Genomic DNA, 18,793 nt, shown 5'->3' on the forward strand with positions numbered 1-18,793 from the left:
TTTCGCCGCCATACTTTTGTACATTTGAATAGAAAGCCCGGTTACCACACCGCTTGCTTCTAAATACTTTTTTTTTACATAATAATTAATATTGTCACAAACATAAAGTTGAAACCAGTTTTAAAATAACACTGACCTTTGAGTTATTTTGACATATTTCAGGCTTTGTTCATTGGGATTGGATTTAACTAAAAAAATACTTTTTTTACATTTCCATCTGTAGTTTGACGATTGACAGAGATGGATGGAAGAGTAGTGCTGTGTAAAACTGCGTAGAGAGAATAGTACGATATATTAAGTTAATATTAAGTACTATTCTAGTATAGCTAATTAAAACCCTATGTCTATGTAATATTTGACTTCGTTACCATCGTGATGCAATGTTCGTGGAGCATTACACTTGTGCTGGGGGTCACGGGCCGGGGTCACGCTAGTTACAGGCAATTGCGTGACCCCACTGTTTGCTCAATCGGTGAAACTTAAATGTTTTGTCTTTATTTAAATGAATAAAAGAGACTTAGTTTTAGACTATAGTACAGTATAGTATAGTACAGTACAGTATAGTACAGTACAGTACAATACAGTACAATACAGTACGGTACAGTACTATTATGATCAGTTTTGTTGCTCTAATTTCGGATAAATGACAATGTTTATTTATTTGATTAATGTTTATTCATAAAAAACCGTTAATTAACGATAAAGGTCACTGTATACGGGTTATTATGAAACCGCGAATTATTTATTAATGCTTTGATTACAATTTCACGAGTAAACTAAATGAATGAGGCCAAAATGTATAATTATAATTATTTAATAATTAAAAAGTTATTTATAATGACATTTTTTAAATAATTACAATTATTTCAATCATGCAAATGTATTTGGAATAGTATTTTCAACTGAAATGTGAATTTCATTCCAAATTATCAGCCAAATCTCGTTTATTTCAACCAAGACTATACAACGCTTATACAGAACAATCCCTCAAGCATGGGAATGTTTGCATTGAGCAATTTCCCTCAACAACGAAGCCGGGACTCACGCCTGCAATTTCCTCCGGGATCAAACCGGGACTCACGAGCGCTCGTGTCTCCGGCACACGAATCTATTTACAGGTTAAACTAACCAATTGATATAAATAAAGTTTTACATACGACTTTTATATTATAGCGACATTCTTGAAACCTTGTAAAGGGTTAACAGAACTATAAATACCGTATTAGTTGATGTATTTAATGCAAAGAATAAACATTATTGTGATTATTCCTAACCGTCACCCCGCTCTGTGCTCACGTGGGGACCGATGAGAATTTGAAAATCATCCGTCCCACCTTCCGTCGTGCGACTAGGGGACGGATGGAACTTACTTTATTTTATAACGATTCCACCTGTCACCTTATAGGTGATAGTGGGACTAAAAGACTGGCCCAATCCGCTAAAGGAGTGCCATAGACAAGAAACTGAACTGAACTGTGACTAAACGGTGGGACTGATGAAACTTTACAGTCTCACGTGGGACCTGCTCGGGGTGACGGTTAGGAATAATCCAATTATTCTATGCACACTTTTTCACAATCATACCAACCGAATAAAGAAGATTGAACACACTTTAAGTAACCAACAAAATAACGCAGTTTGAATATACTTTAAGTATAGGTATATAAAATCACTTCCAAGACGTACTAGTATACTAACAAAAGCAAAAAACCACGTAATGTGACGCATGTACGGACCGCACGTGACATTGTCGACAATCCCCGCGCGGCCGCACGATGCGTCTTGTCCAACATTCGTGGATTTCTGCACGAAAACAGCTCATTCCTGACATCAGCTACTGGTCTGAGTTATAAGCAGAAGCGATTGTCAATATAGACAGGTGTGATCGAGTGCAATGGATGTTTAAACCTGCCTACCCCTAGCTTTGTTGTTGCTGTTGTATTTCACTCATAATTCTTTACTTCCTTATTTGAACCGTTACTTCGTGTTCTTTATTTGCACCATAGGTAAATAAGCAGAATCGCTACCAGTTAATGCATTATGTCCTTTTAACACCGGGACATGATTTTTTTGCGTGTAATTCCATGATTAGCAGAATTACACACACGGGAGAGACATACGTGGAGTAAAGCTGGTACACATAATTTACAAGTCTCTGACTTTATTTTCCTCCCTACTTAAAGGACATTATTATATAATTTTATTCTTATAAAAGAATAATGTTTTGTCTTTATTTTTGTTCAATATGTGTATGTGATAATTATTTGGTTCAACGTTTGCTATTTTAAAAAATCTTTTGTAAGTGCTGTCATCTGTGTTCTGCTTTATTTATTTTTCTTTTTCTATAGTATACTTCATTTGGTTGTGAATTTTGAACATGCAATTGATGTACCTTATAAATAAAAATACCCTATAAGTAAAAAAAAAATAACTGTAATCCCTCCAGAATGGCGCGCTATTCCAATACGTCTAATGACAGCTGCCGTAGGGATGAGACATCTATACCGATAATCTAGTGATGCGCTAATCCGGCGCAGTACTAATTTTCTTACTACTTAGAGTCATATACGACAGTCACGTGTCAAATATCGATATAGACATTTCACTGAAGATAGGAAATAAGTAATCGAATGTAACATGGAGTGGTTAACGCTTGATATCGAAGCGTTTTAACTGCTGGTGTACCCGGCGTTACGCGGTCGGCCTCTGTCATCACTACGTGTCACAAATTCGAACTCACATCGTTTAACGGTTTGAAAGACATGACATTCATATATCATTACCGATATACGGTAGTTTGAATGTGGGGAAAAAGTTATTTTTGACATTTAAAAGTCATTTCGCTAGATAATGTAGGCCTTAGGCGGTTTGTTAATCCGATTGTAATACATGTTCTGTTACAAAAGATACATGGACATAGAAAATTACATGAAAGGGGGCTAGTGAATTAAGTTTAAATTATGCCGACTGAAACTTGTTAGTCAATCAATCCCCATTTTTTTTAACAGTATGAATATGTCTCCAGTTTCTTTAACATAAGGTAATTGGAATGTAAAAATCAGTGCGCTAGAAAGTAGAGCATGTTTTAAAACAATGAACAAACGCTATCACGTTAATAACGTTAAACTTGTCCCCATTTCACGTAACGAATTAAGGGCAAGTTGTGTGAAGCCATAAGCCACGCGCCGCTTTCCAATCTTCCGACATGCGCAATCACAGGAAGCTGTGGGAAGACGAACATTCCCTATTTTAGAGCGTTACCTTATACGTAATGTTTATCTTAGAAAAAATAGTTTAACATTTCTTAACTAGATGGCGTTGTTATCAATTTACAACATAGTTTCGAAATTACAACAAAAATGAGAAGCAATTTAGAGCAAAGATACGAAATAAGAATCGGAATGAATCAGTTTTATGTTTCAATATTTTTGTCGCGTAATGTATTGCATTAACCTTTTCTGTGAAGGCTCAACACGTAAGTGGACAAGTCTAGATATCTTCCGCATTGTAGCTTGTGCAAACCCGTTCCGCTTTCAAGGTATAAGACAAAAAGCTCTCATTTAAACTCCCAGCTTACATGGCGCCCTAATCACAATTGCAACGAAGTTTATCTTGTTAACAGGTTTTTGTAAGACTGGCTTTTTATTTTTTAGGCAGGTAGACATGCATAGTCGATGTCAGACATTGCTATTTTTTATCTATTCAAAGATCTAGGATTCAACATAAATAAACGTGTTCTTAAGTTCTCGTGTGTTTGTAACTTTTTTATGAATAATCAGTTAATTGTAGGTCTAGGAAGTTGTCAAAATGTATTACGTATAAATAGAAATATGAAAGTGTTGTTTTTATTTCCGTAAACAACCAATTATATTATTTTATATTACTTTTACATCCTTTATGTAAAAGACAAGGTTTATTTTTAATAGCAACATGCACGTTAAATCTTTAATCATTACACTTTTTTGCATAATAAAAATAAGTGGGAAGGGAATTTATTTCCCTGACTACATAAATCCGTGGTACGGTCAGCAAGCGCAGTGTAGTGCATTGTGCAAGTCCACTCGGTGTCGGGTGTAAGCAGGTCGCACAGCTGACGCGGGGGGAGGAGGGAGAGGGGGTGTCACGTATCACCTCCTCCCGTTACCTTACCGTAGACTTGCTCTTTGTAACATGAGAACACACTAATTGAGTATACAAATTTCATCCGCAACTTAAAAGGAGTGATCGAGTTATGTTCGACTGGAAGGGTTATGTTATACGCATATGTCTAAATGTTTTCTGTATTACCAAAAAAAAAAAATTTAGACACTAGTTCCACCTGTTACAGTGTTACAGGTGGAACTAGTGTCCAAATATTTTTATTTTTTATGTTAAGTATATTTTTTTATTATGTTAGGTCGCTGATTGCTATAGATGTCAACTGGTATCTTTCCCTATATAAATGTATTACCACTGTTTCTGTATTAGTACTTTATTATTTACTAACTTTCGCCCGTGATTCCGTCCGCGTGGAATGAAGTAATAAAAGTAAGTAGCCTCTGTGTTCTTTAACATCTATGTTAAATTTCATCGAGATCTGTTCAGCAGTTTATACTATAACAAACATCCATCCGTTGAAACTTTCGCATTTATAATTATTACTAGCTTTCGCCCCCGACTCCGTCCGCATGTAATTAAGAAAAAACAAAAGTAATTTCGCATTTATAATTATTAAGATAGTAAGATTAGTATCTACGTTCTACGTGCCTCTTACCCACACAAATTCTCGAATTAAATTGATTACACGGTTTATTATAATGTGTCATTTACCCTTTTGCCTCCTACTAAATAATACTATTATTATGTCCTTGTTTTGTTTATTATTGATTAGCGCAAAAACTTGTGTTGTGTAGGTTTTTCACTAATATCACGAATTGTGCGTAGGCGGGAGTTTCCACACAGTTTTGCAATGACGACACCCGGTTCGTTTGAGTAATATACGCAAGGTTAAAGTTTTTATCGGAGTTCAAACCGCATGAGGCTGTGGATTTTATATTTAAACTTCTAGATCATCATAACCAGCTATATTTCCCCAATGTGAGGCACACCTAAAGTGAGGTGTGAGGTCATCCACGCTGGCCGAGTGCGGGTGGCTAGGATACATTGGTTAGGAGATTCAATTAGTACGTCTGTGTATAGGTAGGTAAGTTTGTAAGTTGGTACCGCATTCTCCAGAGTTGCACTATCCCTAGATAGCGCTTGCTGTAACTAGCCGTAGCAACTGACTCGCCTTCCGAGAAAAGAGCCTTGTAACAGCGTGAAGAAATGAACACGATCTTATAGTGATGTCCGGTACGTATTGATACATCGATTAATTTTATAATCGGTTGAATGTTTGATATACGAAAAGCGTAACTTTAAAGTTACAAACAAGTTAAAGACGTGTCAAATAAATTTCATATATCTCTTCTCTTTTACTTAAGAAATGTTCTTTTCGATGGATCAATTACCCATCCTTCCTTCTGATTTCCGCTTGATATCCTAATACGTGCATAGGATGTATTTCTCCTAATTCTGTTGCATAGGTTACGATAAATGGGCGCCTATATTATTAAGTATAATTATGAAAAAATATATATGCAAGTTGAAGATAAAATGTTACATCCCATCACTAAGTAGCCTCAGCACTAGATTACAATTTAATTTAAAAGTCTAAGCAGAGTTGGATGTTAGCAAAACGTCGGACGCGGTCGCAATAATTATTAGATAAATACCAGCCTCGCCGCAGCGTCTGATACAACTCGATATTGCTACCGTTACCTACCATTTATAGTAGCAATCATTTATGGTAGAAATATTATAAAAGCGGGCGCACATTATTGTACTAAAAAGTGTACGATTGTCAATTGTTTCGCAGCCAATTCAACTGTTTGGTTGCACAACTAAAAATCGAGTAGTTCACCTCCATATAAGCTTATAGGCATCAAAACAAGACTAAACAGTTGTGCGATAGTTTAGTTTTAGGTTATAGTTTATGTTAGTTAAAGATAATGTTGGTTTTTAATGGTGAAAGAATTTTTGAAATCTGTTCAGTAGTTTCTTAGCTAATTCAATTTAAGCAAAAAACCATGATCCATGTACTATGTCAATTATTTTAAGTTATGTAAATAAAGTAATAGTAATAAAGAATTATTATCCAACAATATTGAATTTAATTTTGTCTGGTCCTTCGAGTCGGATTACGATCCAAACTGTTTCTATTTGACTTGCAAATACAAGAATATAAAATCTAATGAAGCCATTTGCTTACAAAAACAATTCAAACTTGATACTTGACAGTATACAACAATTTGAATAGTTTTACCTAAAAGGGCTTTAGTGAAAGTATAATGTCTATAGCTGACAATTACTGGCCTGCCTACCCCAGGGCGTGCGGCGTAATGATAGTGGTAGATAGAAAGTGAACGCGGGAGGCGTTATATGCGGGAAATGTACACAAGTGCGATTTATCTTGTCAGTTTGACAGTATTGAAATGTTACGATAAACGATAACGGAAAATAAATTTCAATTTATGTAAGCTATGAGATTTTATTCCGAAAATAGGTAAATAACTATTAAGAAAACTAAAATGCTTTAAATCTACACTAATATAAAGAGGATAGATTAGTATTTTTGTATGTATTGAAATAAGTCAAAAACTACTGGGCAGGCAAATTGTTTCACCATTAAAAAGCTACCTTATCGGTAAGTGACATAGGTTACATTTTTTATTATTTTTTTAATTCAACGCAGGCAAAGCCGCGAGCAACACCAAGTATTATAAAGTAGGTTATATTAAACCAAAACAGGTTAGTTAACCAAAGTAGTTTATATTAAAAAACCCTTTTTTACTCTAACTTGAGTTGTTCTAATTTTGGAGTTCTTTGCAAGCTATAATAAAAATAAATTCTATTTATTTCTAAACCCATTCGTAGTGAATTTCTTGTATTGCTTTCTATTGCAATTATACGATTGAACACTAAAGGTAACTCCGCGAAAGTTCAATAGTTCGAGGTTAAACGCCGCGATTTACATAATTGAGTTATCTTAGATAAACGAAGTGTCCATTGAGGTAAATAGCCTCCTTTCTACCCTTTAACCTTATTAGAACTCGTTGGATAGAATTTTATCTTATTACGTTCCTAATATCTCCATATTTATTGAAATCTATATAATGACAACTTGTTTATCATATTTATAACTACACTAATATTATAGAGAGGAAAGATTTGTATTTTTGTATGTATTGAAATAACTCAAAAACTACTGTGGCGATTACAAAAATTGCACCATTAAAAAGCTATGTCATCACTGAATAACATTGGCTAAGTTTCAATGTGTTTTTTTTATTTCCACGTGGACAAAGTCGCGAGCAACAACCTACTCTTAGATATCTTACCTTCGATTTCGGTTGTACAGTTAAAAAATCTGTCGCTGTGTCTTTTGTATACGAAAAGAAAATCTCATGTCCACATTCCATGACGGGGAGCATGAGAAGCATCCCGTGACGTCACGGTTAGTAAGTTACGATAAATTGGAACTGGACACTAGGAAGCTTTCAACTGGTATCGGTTACTGAACCCTTTCTCTGCCCACACTCCGCAGAGCTAGTATTATGTTACAAGAGACTGAATACCCCGGATATATCTACTAGGTCTAAACGAAGTAACAGCAGGAGCAGAGGCTCCTGGGGATCCCTCGAGCTTAGTTACTCATAAACCAGGTTTAGGTTAAGCGCCATCTGCGTTCAGTCACCTCAAGTCAGGTGAATCTATAAATGCCTTTTCAAGGCACACAATGGCAATTGAGTCGCAAAAAAATACTAAGTATATGCAGTATGATTTGCTTTTTAATGTTAATCAGAAGATTCGCAAATATTTGACACAAGGTATATAGATACTTGAATGTATGGAAGTGTCTACGATCTCGCAATGGGGACAGATTTATGTCAGCATTAATTACGGAGCTTGTCATCGAGAGGATCAATGTATAGGTTAATGGGGATTTAATATTAGCCTGATTATATCTGTCCACACCGGACTGAATTTATTAGTCATGTTAGAGTAAACTTGGATTACTAGGTTAAAAGACAATTGAAGTTATTGGTTTATATTTAATTCTATGTTTTATAGGTTAATACATTACGTTGTTTATACTAATAATATAAAGAGGATAGATTTGTATTTTTGCATGTATTTGATTCACGTAAAATCTACTGGGATGGTTTCAAAATTACTAGTAAAAAGCTACGTTATCAGTGACTAACATAGGCTACATTTTTCACTCGGGCGAAGTCGCGCGCAACAGCTAGTATACTTATATTATAAATGCGAAAGTTTAGATGGACGTTTGTTAGAGTTTGTAGCCTAAACGACTGAAGGGATTTGAATGAAATTTAGTACAGCTGTAGAGGATAGTCTGGAAGAAAACATAGACTACTTCTCTTTTGTTTTTTTGTAATGTCACGCGGACGGAGTCGCGGGCGAAAGCTACTTTCTTAATAAAATTTTAATAAAAAATAGAGCAACGAATCGTCTTAAAGTCGCAACACAAGAGGGAGCATAGATGTGTTGCCTTTTAGATGGTATTTTGGAGGTCCCAATATAGCACAGCCTTCTTACAAAATGGCATATATCGTACTGAATTAAAATCGTCTATGTTTAGTTCTACGTTAATGGTTTGTTAGTAATCACGGATGTTTAGACGAGAGTTCGTCGAATGTTTGAACGTTTTGCGTAAAGGAAGTTGCGCTGTGGCGAGACTGAAATTACGCTCGTTTGAGACGCATTACGTTAGCCGTCTAACATCCGTTTGTTTATAAAATATCAGTTCATACCTCGCCAGTCAATAATGTTGAATATAAATGACGCAATAAACCTTGACTTTGGCGCAATTTGTTTGTTCAACAGCTGCAAGTAAAATTATTGCAGTTCAATTTCAAAAAGCAATCAATTATGGCTGTAAATTTTATTATAATTAGATTAGCTGTTGTCTGCATGTTTGATGGCGTGGAATTATAAAACGTAGTATGACTTATATCTTAGTTCAGACTGTGTTCTATATTTGTACAAAATTTCAGCCTGATCCGTTCGTTTTGTGTATACTTAGTGACAAATGTCCATAATTCTATTTTATTACATTAGTAATGTAATTAATAAAATAAATAGTGAATACAATATGTGGAATCACTAGTGGTTACTCTACAAGGTCTATTCCGTAATAAATCTCAATTGACACAATTACAGCATTAGTTCTGATTACCCGTTTTCAACAGAACGCCGCAATGCTGGCATTAGAGGCGAGTTAACTTGCGACATATAATGTTATGTCATTAAATGTCACTTGTAACATTTCCTATTATTGTAGAATTTATTTAATAAGCAATTTATATAATTTAATCATTTGAACTTCAAGTTAATATTAACTTGTATGTCAACAACATTCCGTGCATTACTTTTATCAAGTTTACTAAATGGAATAGAATCTCATTTGGTAAAAAATATCTAAAAAGTAGCTGTTACTTGAGAGTACGTTCTTGTGGCATTAAAAAGTGTAGGCCACAAACTCTAACAAGCATGTAAACTTTCGCATTTATAATATTATAATAGTAACTAGCTTTTGCCCGTGACTCCGTCCGCGTGGAATTAAATAAAAACAAAACAGTAGCCTATATGTTCTTCCAGACTATCCTCTAAGTCTATGCCAAATTTTATGGAAATCCGTTCAGCTGTTTAGGCTACAAACTCTAACAAACATCCATCCATCTAAACTTTCGCATTTATAATATTGGTATTAGTATACCATATACTTTCGTTAAATTTCTTATTTGATTTGTAAAAATAACAATGCAATCTTTTGTTTTAAATTTTAATAATTAAATTGATCTATGTATATATTGTCTGAAGTGTCATTAACCTAAGAAACCTGAGACTGCTCACATCCTCTAACAAATTTGTCGCAGCGTGTCGTGTCGTGTCCGCTCCGTGCGCGTCTCGTCTCGTCTGACAACCGCAACGGGGATATGATATCGTTTACCTGTGTAATACGCCCCCTGTGCTAGGGTTGCCAAATATCGTATAAACATTAACAAAAATCGGTATTTATTGATTTTTATATGACGCGATTGTAGCAAGAATTTCGATTATTATACGTATAATGATTAATGTTTTTATGACAGATAACAAGCAATTATTGGGTCATATTATCGTAAATAAAAACTTAGTAATAAACAGCAACGATATAGTGAATTAGCTTTTGCTCGCGCAATATAAAAATATAGCCTATGTTACTCACTGATAACATAGCTTTTTAATGGTGAAAGAATTTTTGAAATCGACCTTTCTAGTAATTTAATACATATAAATATACAAATCTTTCCTCTTTATAATATAAGTATAGACGATATATAATCTTCATGCAAAAATATTATAAATTCATTTCCAAAGAAAAAAAAATTATATTACTCGACTGTCTTTTGACAACCTTAATTCGACAGTTCACTATACCTGTGTTAGACAAGGAATAACGTTACACTTTGCGAAGTAACATGAATGACTAAAGTTTAAGTAATTTCCACGCGGACACGCGAGAAGTCACGGGCAAAAGCTAGTCTTTAACAAATCAATATAAAATCAACACAAATATACAAAGAAGACTAAGGTCCTGTCTAATAAGAATCCAACGTGTAAAATAAGTGATCAAATTTTGTTACCTTCCCTGACAGTGACGTCATTTTTAAGCTATCTGAGCCTCTATCAGCCAGTGGTGGGACAGGCCCTACATATTTATTCACATGTATTACACGCGATTTGTTAGTACAAATTAACTGTAAAAATAATTCACTTCTCGTGGATATAGCAAAAAATTTACACTAACGTTTTTGAGCAATGAACACTAAATAATTTCCGCTCTGTTAATTCATTACGTCTATTTAATCTGTAACAATTACATTGCTGCTCTAACTCTTCTCATCTCGGATAATGAATTGCAAACACGATGACGTAACGCAATGTAATCGGATATTTTATAACAATCGTTGTTGAGAAGTTTTTAATTACAACATTCACTTTGTTTTGTTTATAAGGCTGTTGCCACCGACTTGTTCAATAACTAATCCGGATGCTGGTAATATTTTAATCTTAGATTTTTTTTGTTCGTTAAATTGTGTTACTGAATTTATAAAATGTCTAATATAACTGACTCTGAAGAAGAAGTAGTTAGTTAAATAGTAAGTTAGAGCATAAAGGCTCAAGGGTATTATCACTTGATTTGTAATCTATAGGTCTTAGATTCGAATCCTTTCATGTACCGTTTTTATAATTTCATATATACATAATTTATCAGACGTACTTACGATGCCTGCACATATTGGCAAAGAAATTCAAAGATACGTAACCAACCCGCACTGGGCTAGCTGGACTCTGGTCTTGACACCTCTAACAGAATACAAGACCCTCAGTCGTAAGCGTAAGTATTAAAATCGTACTGACCGTTCTTCGAGCATTTCGTTGAATGTCTTGCTCTTGGCGCGCGGCTGACTGGGTTCACACTCCATGCGACGTACTTCCACGCACCGCTCGATGATGTGCTCTACCCGCTTCCGCCGCGATGACTTCCAGTTGTCCAGGTTCTGAAACAACAGGATATAATGTAAATAAGTACCAATACCTCAATGGTTAAATGTAGGGACATCTCAAAACTTGAATTGTTCGAATATTGTTAAACAGTTGAGGAGCATATCAACAAAAAACTTATTGGATCTTTCAAAATTGGAATGTTCCTATTAATATAACAAACTAGCTTTCGCCCGCGACTCCGCCCGCGTGGTATTATAAAAAACAAAAGTAAGTAGCCTATGTGTTCTACCAAACTATGCTCTACATCTGTGCCAAATTTCATCCAGATCCGTTTAGCTGTTTAGACTACAAACTCAAACAAACATCCATCCATCTAAACTTTCGCATTTATAATATTAGTGTGAAATATGATTAAAGTTATTGTTAATATAATAATGCACTGATGCGGAAGTGACAAAATAATTTTAGTAAATTTAAAAAACAATTTTGTAACAACGCAGGCAATTTACTGCTATATCATGGTAAAATTCACATTCTATTGTAAAATTTGTAAACGGGAGCACATAGCTTTAATTGTTGAGTTTAATTTTACGTCTGTTTATTAAATAACTAAGGAAAAGGAGTATTTAAATCATGATCTATTTATTGAGGAAACAGCCAATTTAATAAAACCTGTCACAATGGTAAAGGATGAAATTACCTAGTTATAAAATCAATTTAGTTTTAAATGAATGTATAAAATTGTACATGTCCCACGCCATACAGGAAGCGCAATGTAAACCTCGCGTATCGGATTAGAGCCAGCGATGAGTGTACGATAAACATCGTACATTGCGCGCCGGATATTGAAATAGTTGCCAGCGAATTGGCCAACTATTGCGAAACTCCCACTTGCCACGCGATGGATTGCTTGCTATTAGTTAAGATCTGAATCTTGTTTTAAGGAATTTAATAACGAAATTCTACATAAAAGATACACAATTATTTATCTTCTTATTAGTTAAGTATAAAAGGAATTGCACTTAGGAACTCTATACTAATATAATAAACCGAAAACACATACTTCTTTATGATGTCAGCAATCACAACATATTTTTAGATAAGTTGCTTTTATATAAAGTTCTACGCTTTTATATAAAGTAAGTGAATATATTGTAAAAAATTGTCATGTGGGAAAGGAAGATAAACTACAAGCGTATAGTAGCAAAGGAGCAAGAATAACACGGTAACGGTAATTGGTAGCCAATGGTAAAGACCATCGTTGTATTTTGTGCATTTGCATTTTGACATTTGCAAACGTAAGTTTTTACAAATGTAAGTAATAAAATAACGTTTTTATAATTTCGGGAACGGCTAGTTTAGAACTAAAAATCGATCGTGTCACGTTGATGATATTTCTAATAATTAGGTAAAAGCCGACACGTTTTATGTCGTCAAGTAGACATGACAAATCGCGTGCATTCAATTTAAAAAGACATTTTTTGTCACTGTTTCGTTTAAATCAAATTCTTCCGTAATTCAACAAAAAACCGTTCTGTTTATTTGTTTGTTGTATGCAATTGTTACGTTCTAACATTTTACTTTTTAAAACTTTCAATATTATTATGTAATTTATTATTATTAAACTGATCTTTATAAAAAGAACGGAGATTATAGTTTTAATAAGCTTATGTTTTTTAATTATATACAGATGAAGTCGCGTGTAACAGCTAGTATATAACGTATCTAGAACAATACATTTGTCAATCGTGGGCAGTCGGCAGTTAAAGTGTTATGTGCAACCGTTTTTCTCCTAATTTCCCTCGCAGACTAATGTTGCGTTTTTGTCATGTTTGGTCCAAAAAGAAATATTAAGCGATAATACAACAAAAGATTAAAAAGACGTGTTACATTAAAAAATTGGACGGTGTTTCCTTAACACGTGTTTAGTTTAAAGTGTGACTAATACTTGATTATATGTTTCACCATAAATATACTCCGTCCGCGCGCAATAAAAAAAAACAAAAGTCATAACTAGCTTATGTGTTCTTCTAGACTGTTCTCTACAGTTGTTTTTTAATCGTGATCCGTTTAGCAGTTTACGCTACAAACTCTAACATGCATCTAGCCATCCAAACCTTCGTATTTATAATATTAGTAAGACTGGACAAAATTACCATTTCAAACTGTACGCATAATGTTTCAATAGCTATGTTTTGGCTCGAGTTGATAAGAATTGACGTAAAATTACACAAAAAATTTATAGTAAAGCTATATTCGTTTATTTCTATATACTTGGACCACAGTAATAATACTTAGAACGGTACAATACGCCGTCTCGAATGGACTTGGATATTTTTATAGCGAACTGTCTTGCACAAGCATTGCCACACCATCCGGCGCTTTTATAACGATTCTTAGAATGTTGTAACGCGAAAAAATTACCACCATTGCTGTGCCGTTTGCTTAAGAACCTATAGAGAAGATAGCTAAGACTTGAATGTAGCAAAACCATAGACTTAAAAATCACAGACGAAAAATAGATCAATAATAAAAGAATTAATTATTGAATTGTCGGACCTGTCTAATCTTATCTTACTAATATTCTAAATGCGTTTTGGATGGATGTTTGTTAGAGTTTGTAGTCTAAACTACTGAACGGATCTTGATGTAATTTGGCAAAGATGTAGAGGATAGTCTGGAAGAACATATAGGCTACTTGCTTTAGTTTTTTTTTTAATTTCACGTGGACGGAGTCGATAGCAACAGCTATCACTAAATAAAATTTCTATAGATGATTCTTTTTAATTTCATAATGTAAACGACAAAAGTGTAATAACCATTTTGTCTTGCAATATCTCCTAACAACTACAATTATTTTATATAATTATTAATAGAAAAGTAATACAAAAGCTACGTAAATTTAATGTTTCCCATAAACATTTAAATGCATACAATGCTCTGAGGTGTTTAACAATTCAAATGCACAACAAATGCATACAATAAGGGTAGTACACACTAGTGATAAATAAAATTTAATTATTACGAGGGAAATGTATACACACGTACATTGTATATTTTGAAAATTAGAGGAAGTTTGAAAGTAGCGCCAGTGGTGAAGAAATTGAGAAGCAAAAAGTGGGCATGTTATGCTACGAAATGATGGGGACATAAACCAGAAAGTGTTAAGATAGAATGTGGATAGCTACAAAGGAAGAGGAAGACCGAAGAAAGTATGGATGGATTGTGGGAAAGAGGCTATACTTAAGAAAGGAGTGGATTCAGATATGACGGCTGATAGAGATGTATGGAGCACATACTGTACCAACCCTCTATAAGGGATAATGGCAAGTTGACGATGAGGGAAAAGTGTACGTATGTTTCACATAAAAGTAACGTCTATTTTACTGTCCCTAGTAATGTAGCAAACAAGGGTATAAAATCCGAGAATAGACTATATCAATCTATACTAATATTATAAAAAGGAAAGAATTGTATTATTGGATTATTGGATGTTTTCAATTTACGTAAAAACTATTGGGCGTAAAAGCTATAAAGGTAATTTAGTTGCGAATAACATTGACTATGTTTTGTTTTATTTTTTCACTAGATTTCGCTCGCGACTCCGAACTAAAAAAACAAATGCAAGTAGCCTATGTTACGTCTTCCAGACTATCCTCTACATCTATGGCAAGCTTTATCAAAATCTGTTTAGCAGTTTAGGCTACAAACATCCATCCATCCATCTAAACATCTAAGGTGGATGAAGTCGTTATTGATGAGTCATTTTTTCCTTTTGTACTCAACGAGGATTATTTTATTCTAGTGTTAACACACCTTTATGCGGCCAATTTACACGGTCGCCTGCTAACTAGACGCCTCTTGTGCTTACAAAGTCCTCATTATCATCCCAAATGCAACTACAAGAAGATTTATGACACATAAATTTATACCCACTGCATAAATATCACACAGACATTGTAAATCTAGACATGGACATTACCTGTTACTGCCGTGTCTATTAATTTAATAATCTATAGATATACAAGCTTTTAGTTGTATAAAATGAAATACTATTACATTTTTGAAGACAAAACATAGACTCAACAGTATAAAGAGATTTTGCTTAATAAATGTTAAAGTTATGTCATACTAGCTTTTGCCCGAGACACCGTTCGCGTTGTAAAAAAGTAGCCTATGCATTCCAGACTATCCTCTACATGTATGACAAATTAAATCGAGATCTATTCAGCCGTTTATGCGGTAAACTCTAACAAACATCCATCCATCCCAATTTTCGCATTAACAATATTAGAGATAGAAATGGTGGTCTAGACTGATGACTTACTGTGGGATAAAAAAGAATTTGTTTTTAAATAAATTATAACCAAAAAATCAATATTTATACCAAGATGTAAGCAACCTATCTTACTAATATTATAAATGCGAAAATTTAGATGGATGGATGTTTGTTTGAGTTTGTAGCCTAAACTGCTGTACGGATCGCAATGAAATTTGGCACAGGTTTAGAGCATAGTCTGGAAGAACACATAGGCTACTTTTTATCCCGGGATAAGTTACGGTTCCCGTGGGATTCATTAATTTAGTTTTTTAATGTTTACGATCATTCTGCAACGCTTCAACATATCTTTTTGAAATTTGGCACAGATGTAAAACAAAGTCTGCAGTATACATGGGATAAGCTTCATCTATGAGTGTCCGGTTCCCAAAGGGATACGTAGCTTTTTGTTATTTATACAGTTCGTATGTTTTCTAATACCACGCGGACGAAGTCGCGGGCAACAGCTCGTAAGTTATAAGAGAGATAAATTTATTAGTGAGCTGTAAATGGAATGCCTTGAAGCAAGCTTATACAAACTAAATACAATTCCTATCGGATAAATCATATTGATCTATTACCTTGTTATTCTCTGTATTGCTATGTAATAAATAATAAAATATGCAAATAAAGACTTATTAAAAACATAGACAGAACAATCCATATTATTTGAAACAACATTGAATGTTAATTGGACGCGAATTATCTTAAACTAGCTCTCGCCCGCGACTCCGTCCGCGTGTAATTAAAAAAGTGAGTAGCTTATGTGTTCTTCCAGATTATCCTCTACGACTTTGCCAAATTTTATCGAGATCTGTTCAGCCGTTAAGGTTACAAACATCCATCCATCCATTCATCTAAACCTTTCGCATTTATAATATTAGTAAGATTAAAACTTATATGTTATATTTAAGTAAATATATAATTTTAAAATGGAGAACAGTAGCCCTAGTAAAATAAAAAAAATAACCAATTACTAAACTAAATTTTAATACATTTAAAGCTATCGATATGAGTTCAAATTGACAGTGGCACGGAATGTTAACTTCGTCTAAAAGTACTAATGAGTTAAAAATGCACTAAAACAGGTAACATAGGTTTAAAAACTCGGAAGGCTAGTTAGGTCCAATTAGCCTCAATTCTAGGTCTCTGTGAAACTGTTAATTAAGGTCACATTAAGACTTAAGTAGAAATCGATGAGATCTAAGTGCTAACTTAATCATGTAAGTAATTATAACTTCCTATACACTTAATAACTTGGGTGCTTCGTTTTATTTTAATTGGTATGCCTTACAGTGTATTTGATTTTTGTGTTTTTAAGAAATCAAAATCAGTTAATTTAAAAATTAAATGACTGTTCTACAAAGAAAATAAAAACATTTTTAATAGTAATTCCATAATATTTAATTCAGTGCTAAGTACGTCCCTAATTGTAGTTTAAAATTAAATTCGTAGTCCTAACAACTCAAGTATGTGTAAAAAAAAACAGCCCTATCATTTAACATACTAGAATTAAATCTAAAAATGGTGTTTACTGAGTTATAAAAATAAACAAAGTAAAGAAGGTATTCTCAACATTGTCTGTTTATCATTCCCTAAGGCTCGATCGGCGGAAACGAGGCACATTCGAGTTAAAAGAATGCGAGTAGCTTCCGGCGGCACGTCTCCCTTGTTAAAGACGACACGACAAAAAGCTAAAACGAGTCGTAATTGTGCAGTTAGATGTAGTGCAATGTCGGTGTCGTCTATTTATAAAGCATACTGGATTTATGTTGATGGCATCCATAGAGTGAAGGTTACTGGCAAAATTTATCGCTTACGGATACTGCAAGCTTTAAACAATCTGTAATGTGTATTTACCGAGTTCCAACATCTATTGTAATAAGGAGGAAACATTTGTGTTTTTGTATGTATTGAAATAGCTAAAAAACTACTAAACCGATTAGAAAATTTTTTCAACGTTAGAAATATAATTTATCTGCAAGTAACATAGGCTATATTTTTTAATTTTATGCGGACAAAGTCGCGAAGTTAGTGTTTCTATAAATGACAAAACTGACTAGTTGATTTGCAAATTTTCTTATTTCCCACTGTCAGTTATATAATTCTTAATTGTAATGACGTATTAAAAAATTAAAGACCTTACCACAAAAATGTAATGTCTCAAATACATTTTAGCTAAAACTTACGCCAACCCTTTACCGTGACTAACGCCTGTTGTGGATTTTCAACACATCATGGACATTGAAATATGCGTAAGCTTGCGAAATGTTAACATTAACCAAATACTTAGTACTTATAACAAAAGCTGTGAGGTGCTACATTTTTATGGTAATACATTGATGTCAACATGAATCGGCGGTTAGAGTCAGAACATGTGTTAATAGCACTAACTATAGTTTTTAGTGTAATAGTCTCTGTTTCTTTTTAAGTCATATATTATCTCCGAAACGACTAGACCGGTTTTGACCGGATTTCACTGAAGGGTAGCTGACATAGAAGGTCATATTATAGGCTACTTTTAAATTCCGCGCTGTCAAAATGGCTAACGGACCGCTATCGGGTGGACCGATTCGGACGAAACTTTGACTGGAAGATAGCTGGTAAGAGGTAGATGCGATAGATGACTTTTTTTTAAATCCACGCTAACGAAGTTTGCGAGCAACAGCTCGTATTCTATAAAACGTGAATGGCAAATTAATCGTTTTTAATTTCTTGTATTTGATATATGATAGATAACCGTAGGTGTTCATTGAAGCGGGCAGCACGCACTGCACGCACAACTCACGGTATCCGATAGATCACGCGAGGAATGTTCGAGAACAAATAGTACGTGATAATTGTCATTATAGTTTCACCGGAATTTACCATTGGTAATAC

General features: G+C 34.1%; 1 protein-coding gene across 6 annotated transcripts in view; it reads right to left on the reverse strand.

Annotated features, from left to right (window-relative positions):
* The window catches only part of LOC106111688, a 108,826-nt gene that overhangs the window by 11,371 nt on the left and 78,662 nt on the right, over nucleotides 1–18,793 (reverse strand). For all 6 annotated transcript variants that reach the window (XM_013293832.1, XM_013293834.1, XM_013293833.1 and 3 more), the window contains one exon: nucleotides 11,509–11,648. In XM_013293832.1, coding sequence (XP_013149286.1) covers nucleotides 11,509–11,648 — 140 coding nt within the window. The remainder of the gene's footprint in view (nucleotides 1–11,508; nucleotides 11,649–18,793) is intronic.

This window comes from Papilio polytes, unplaced genomic scaffold (genome assembly GCF_000836215.1).
Source record: "Papilio polytes unplaced genomic scaffold, Ppol_1.0 DF824157.1, whole genome shotgun sequence".
Classification (NCBI taxonomy): Eukaryota; Metazoa; Arthropoda; class Insecta; order Lepidoptera; family Papilionidae; genus Papilio; species Papilio polytes.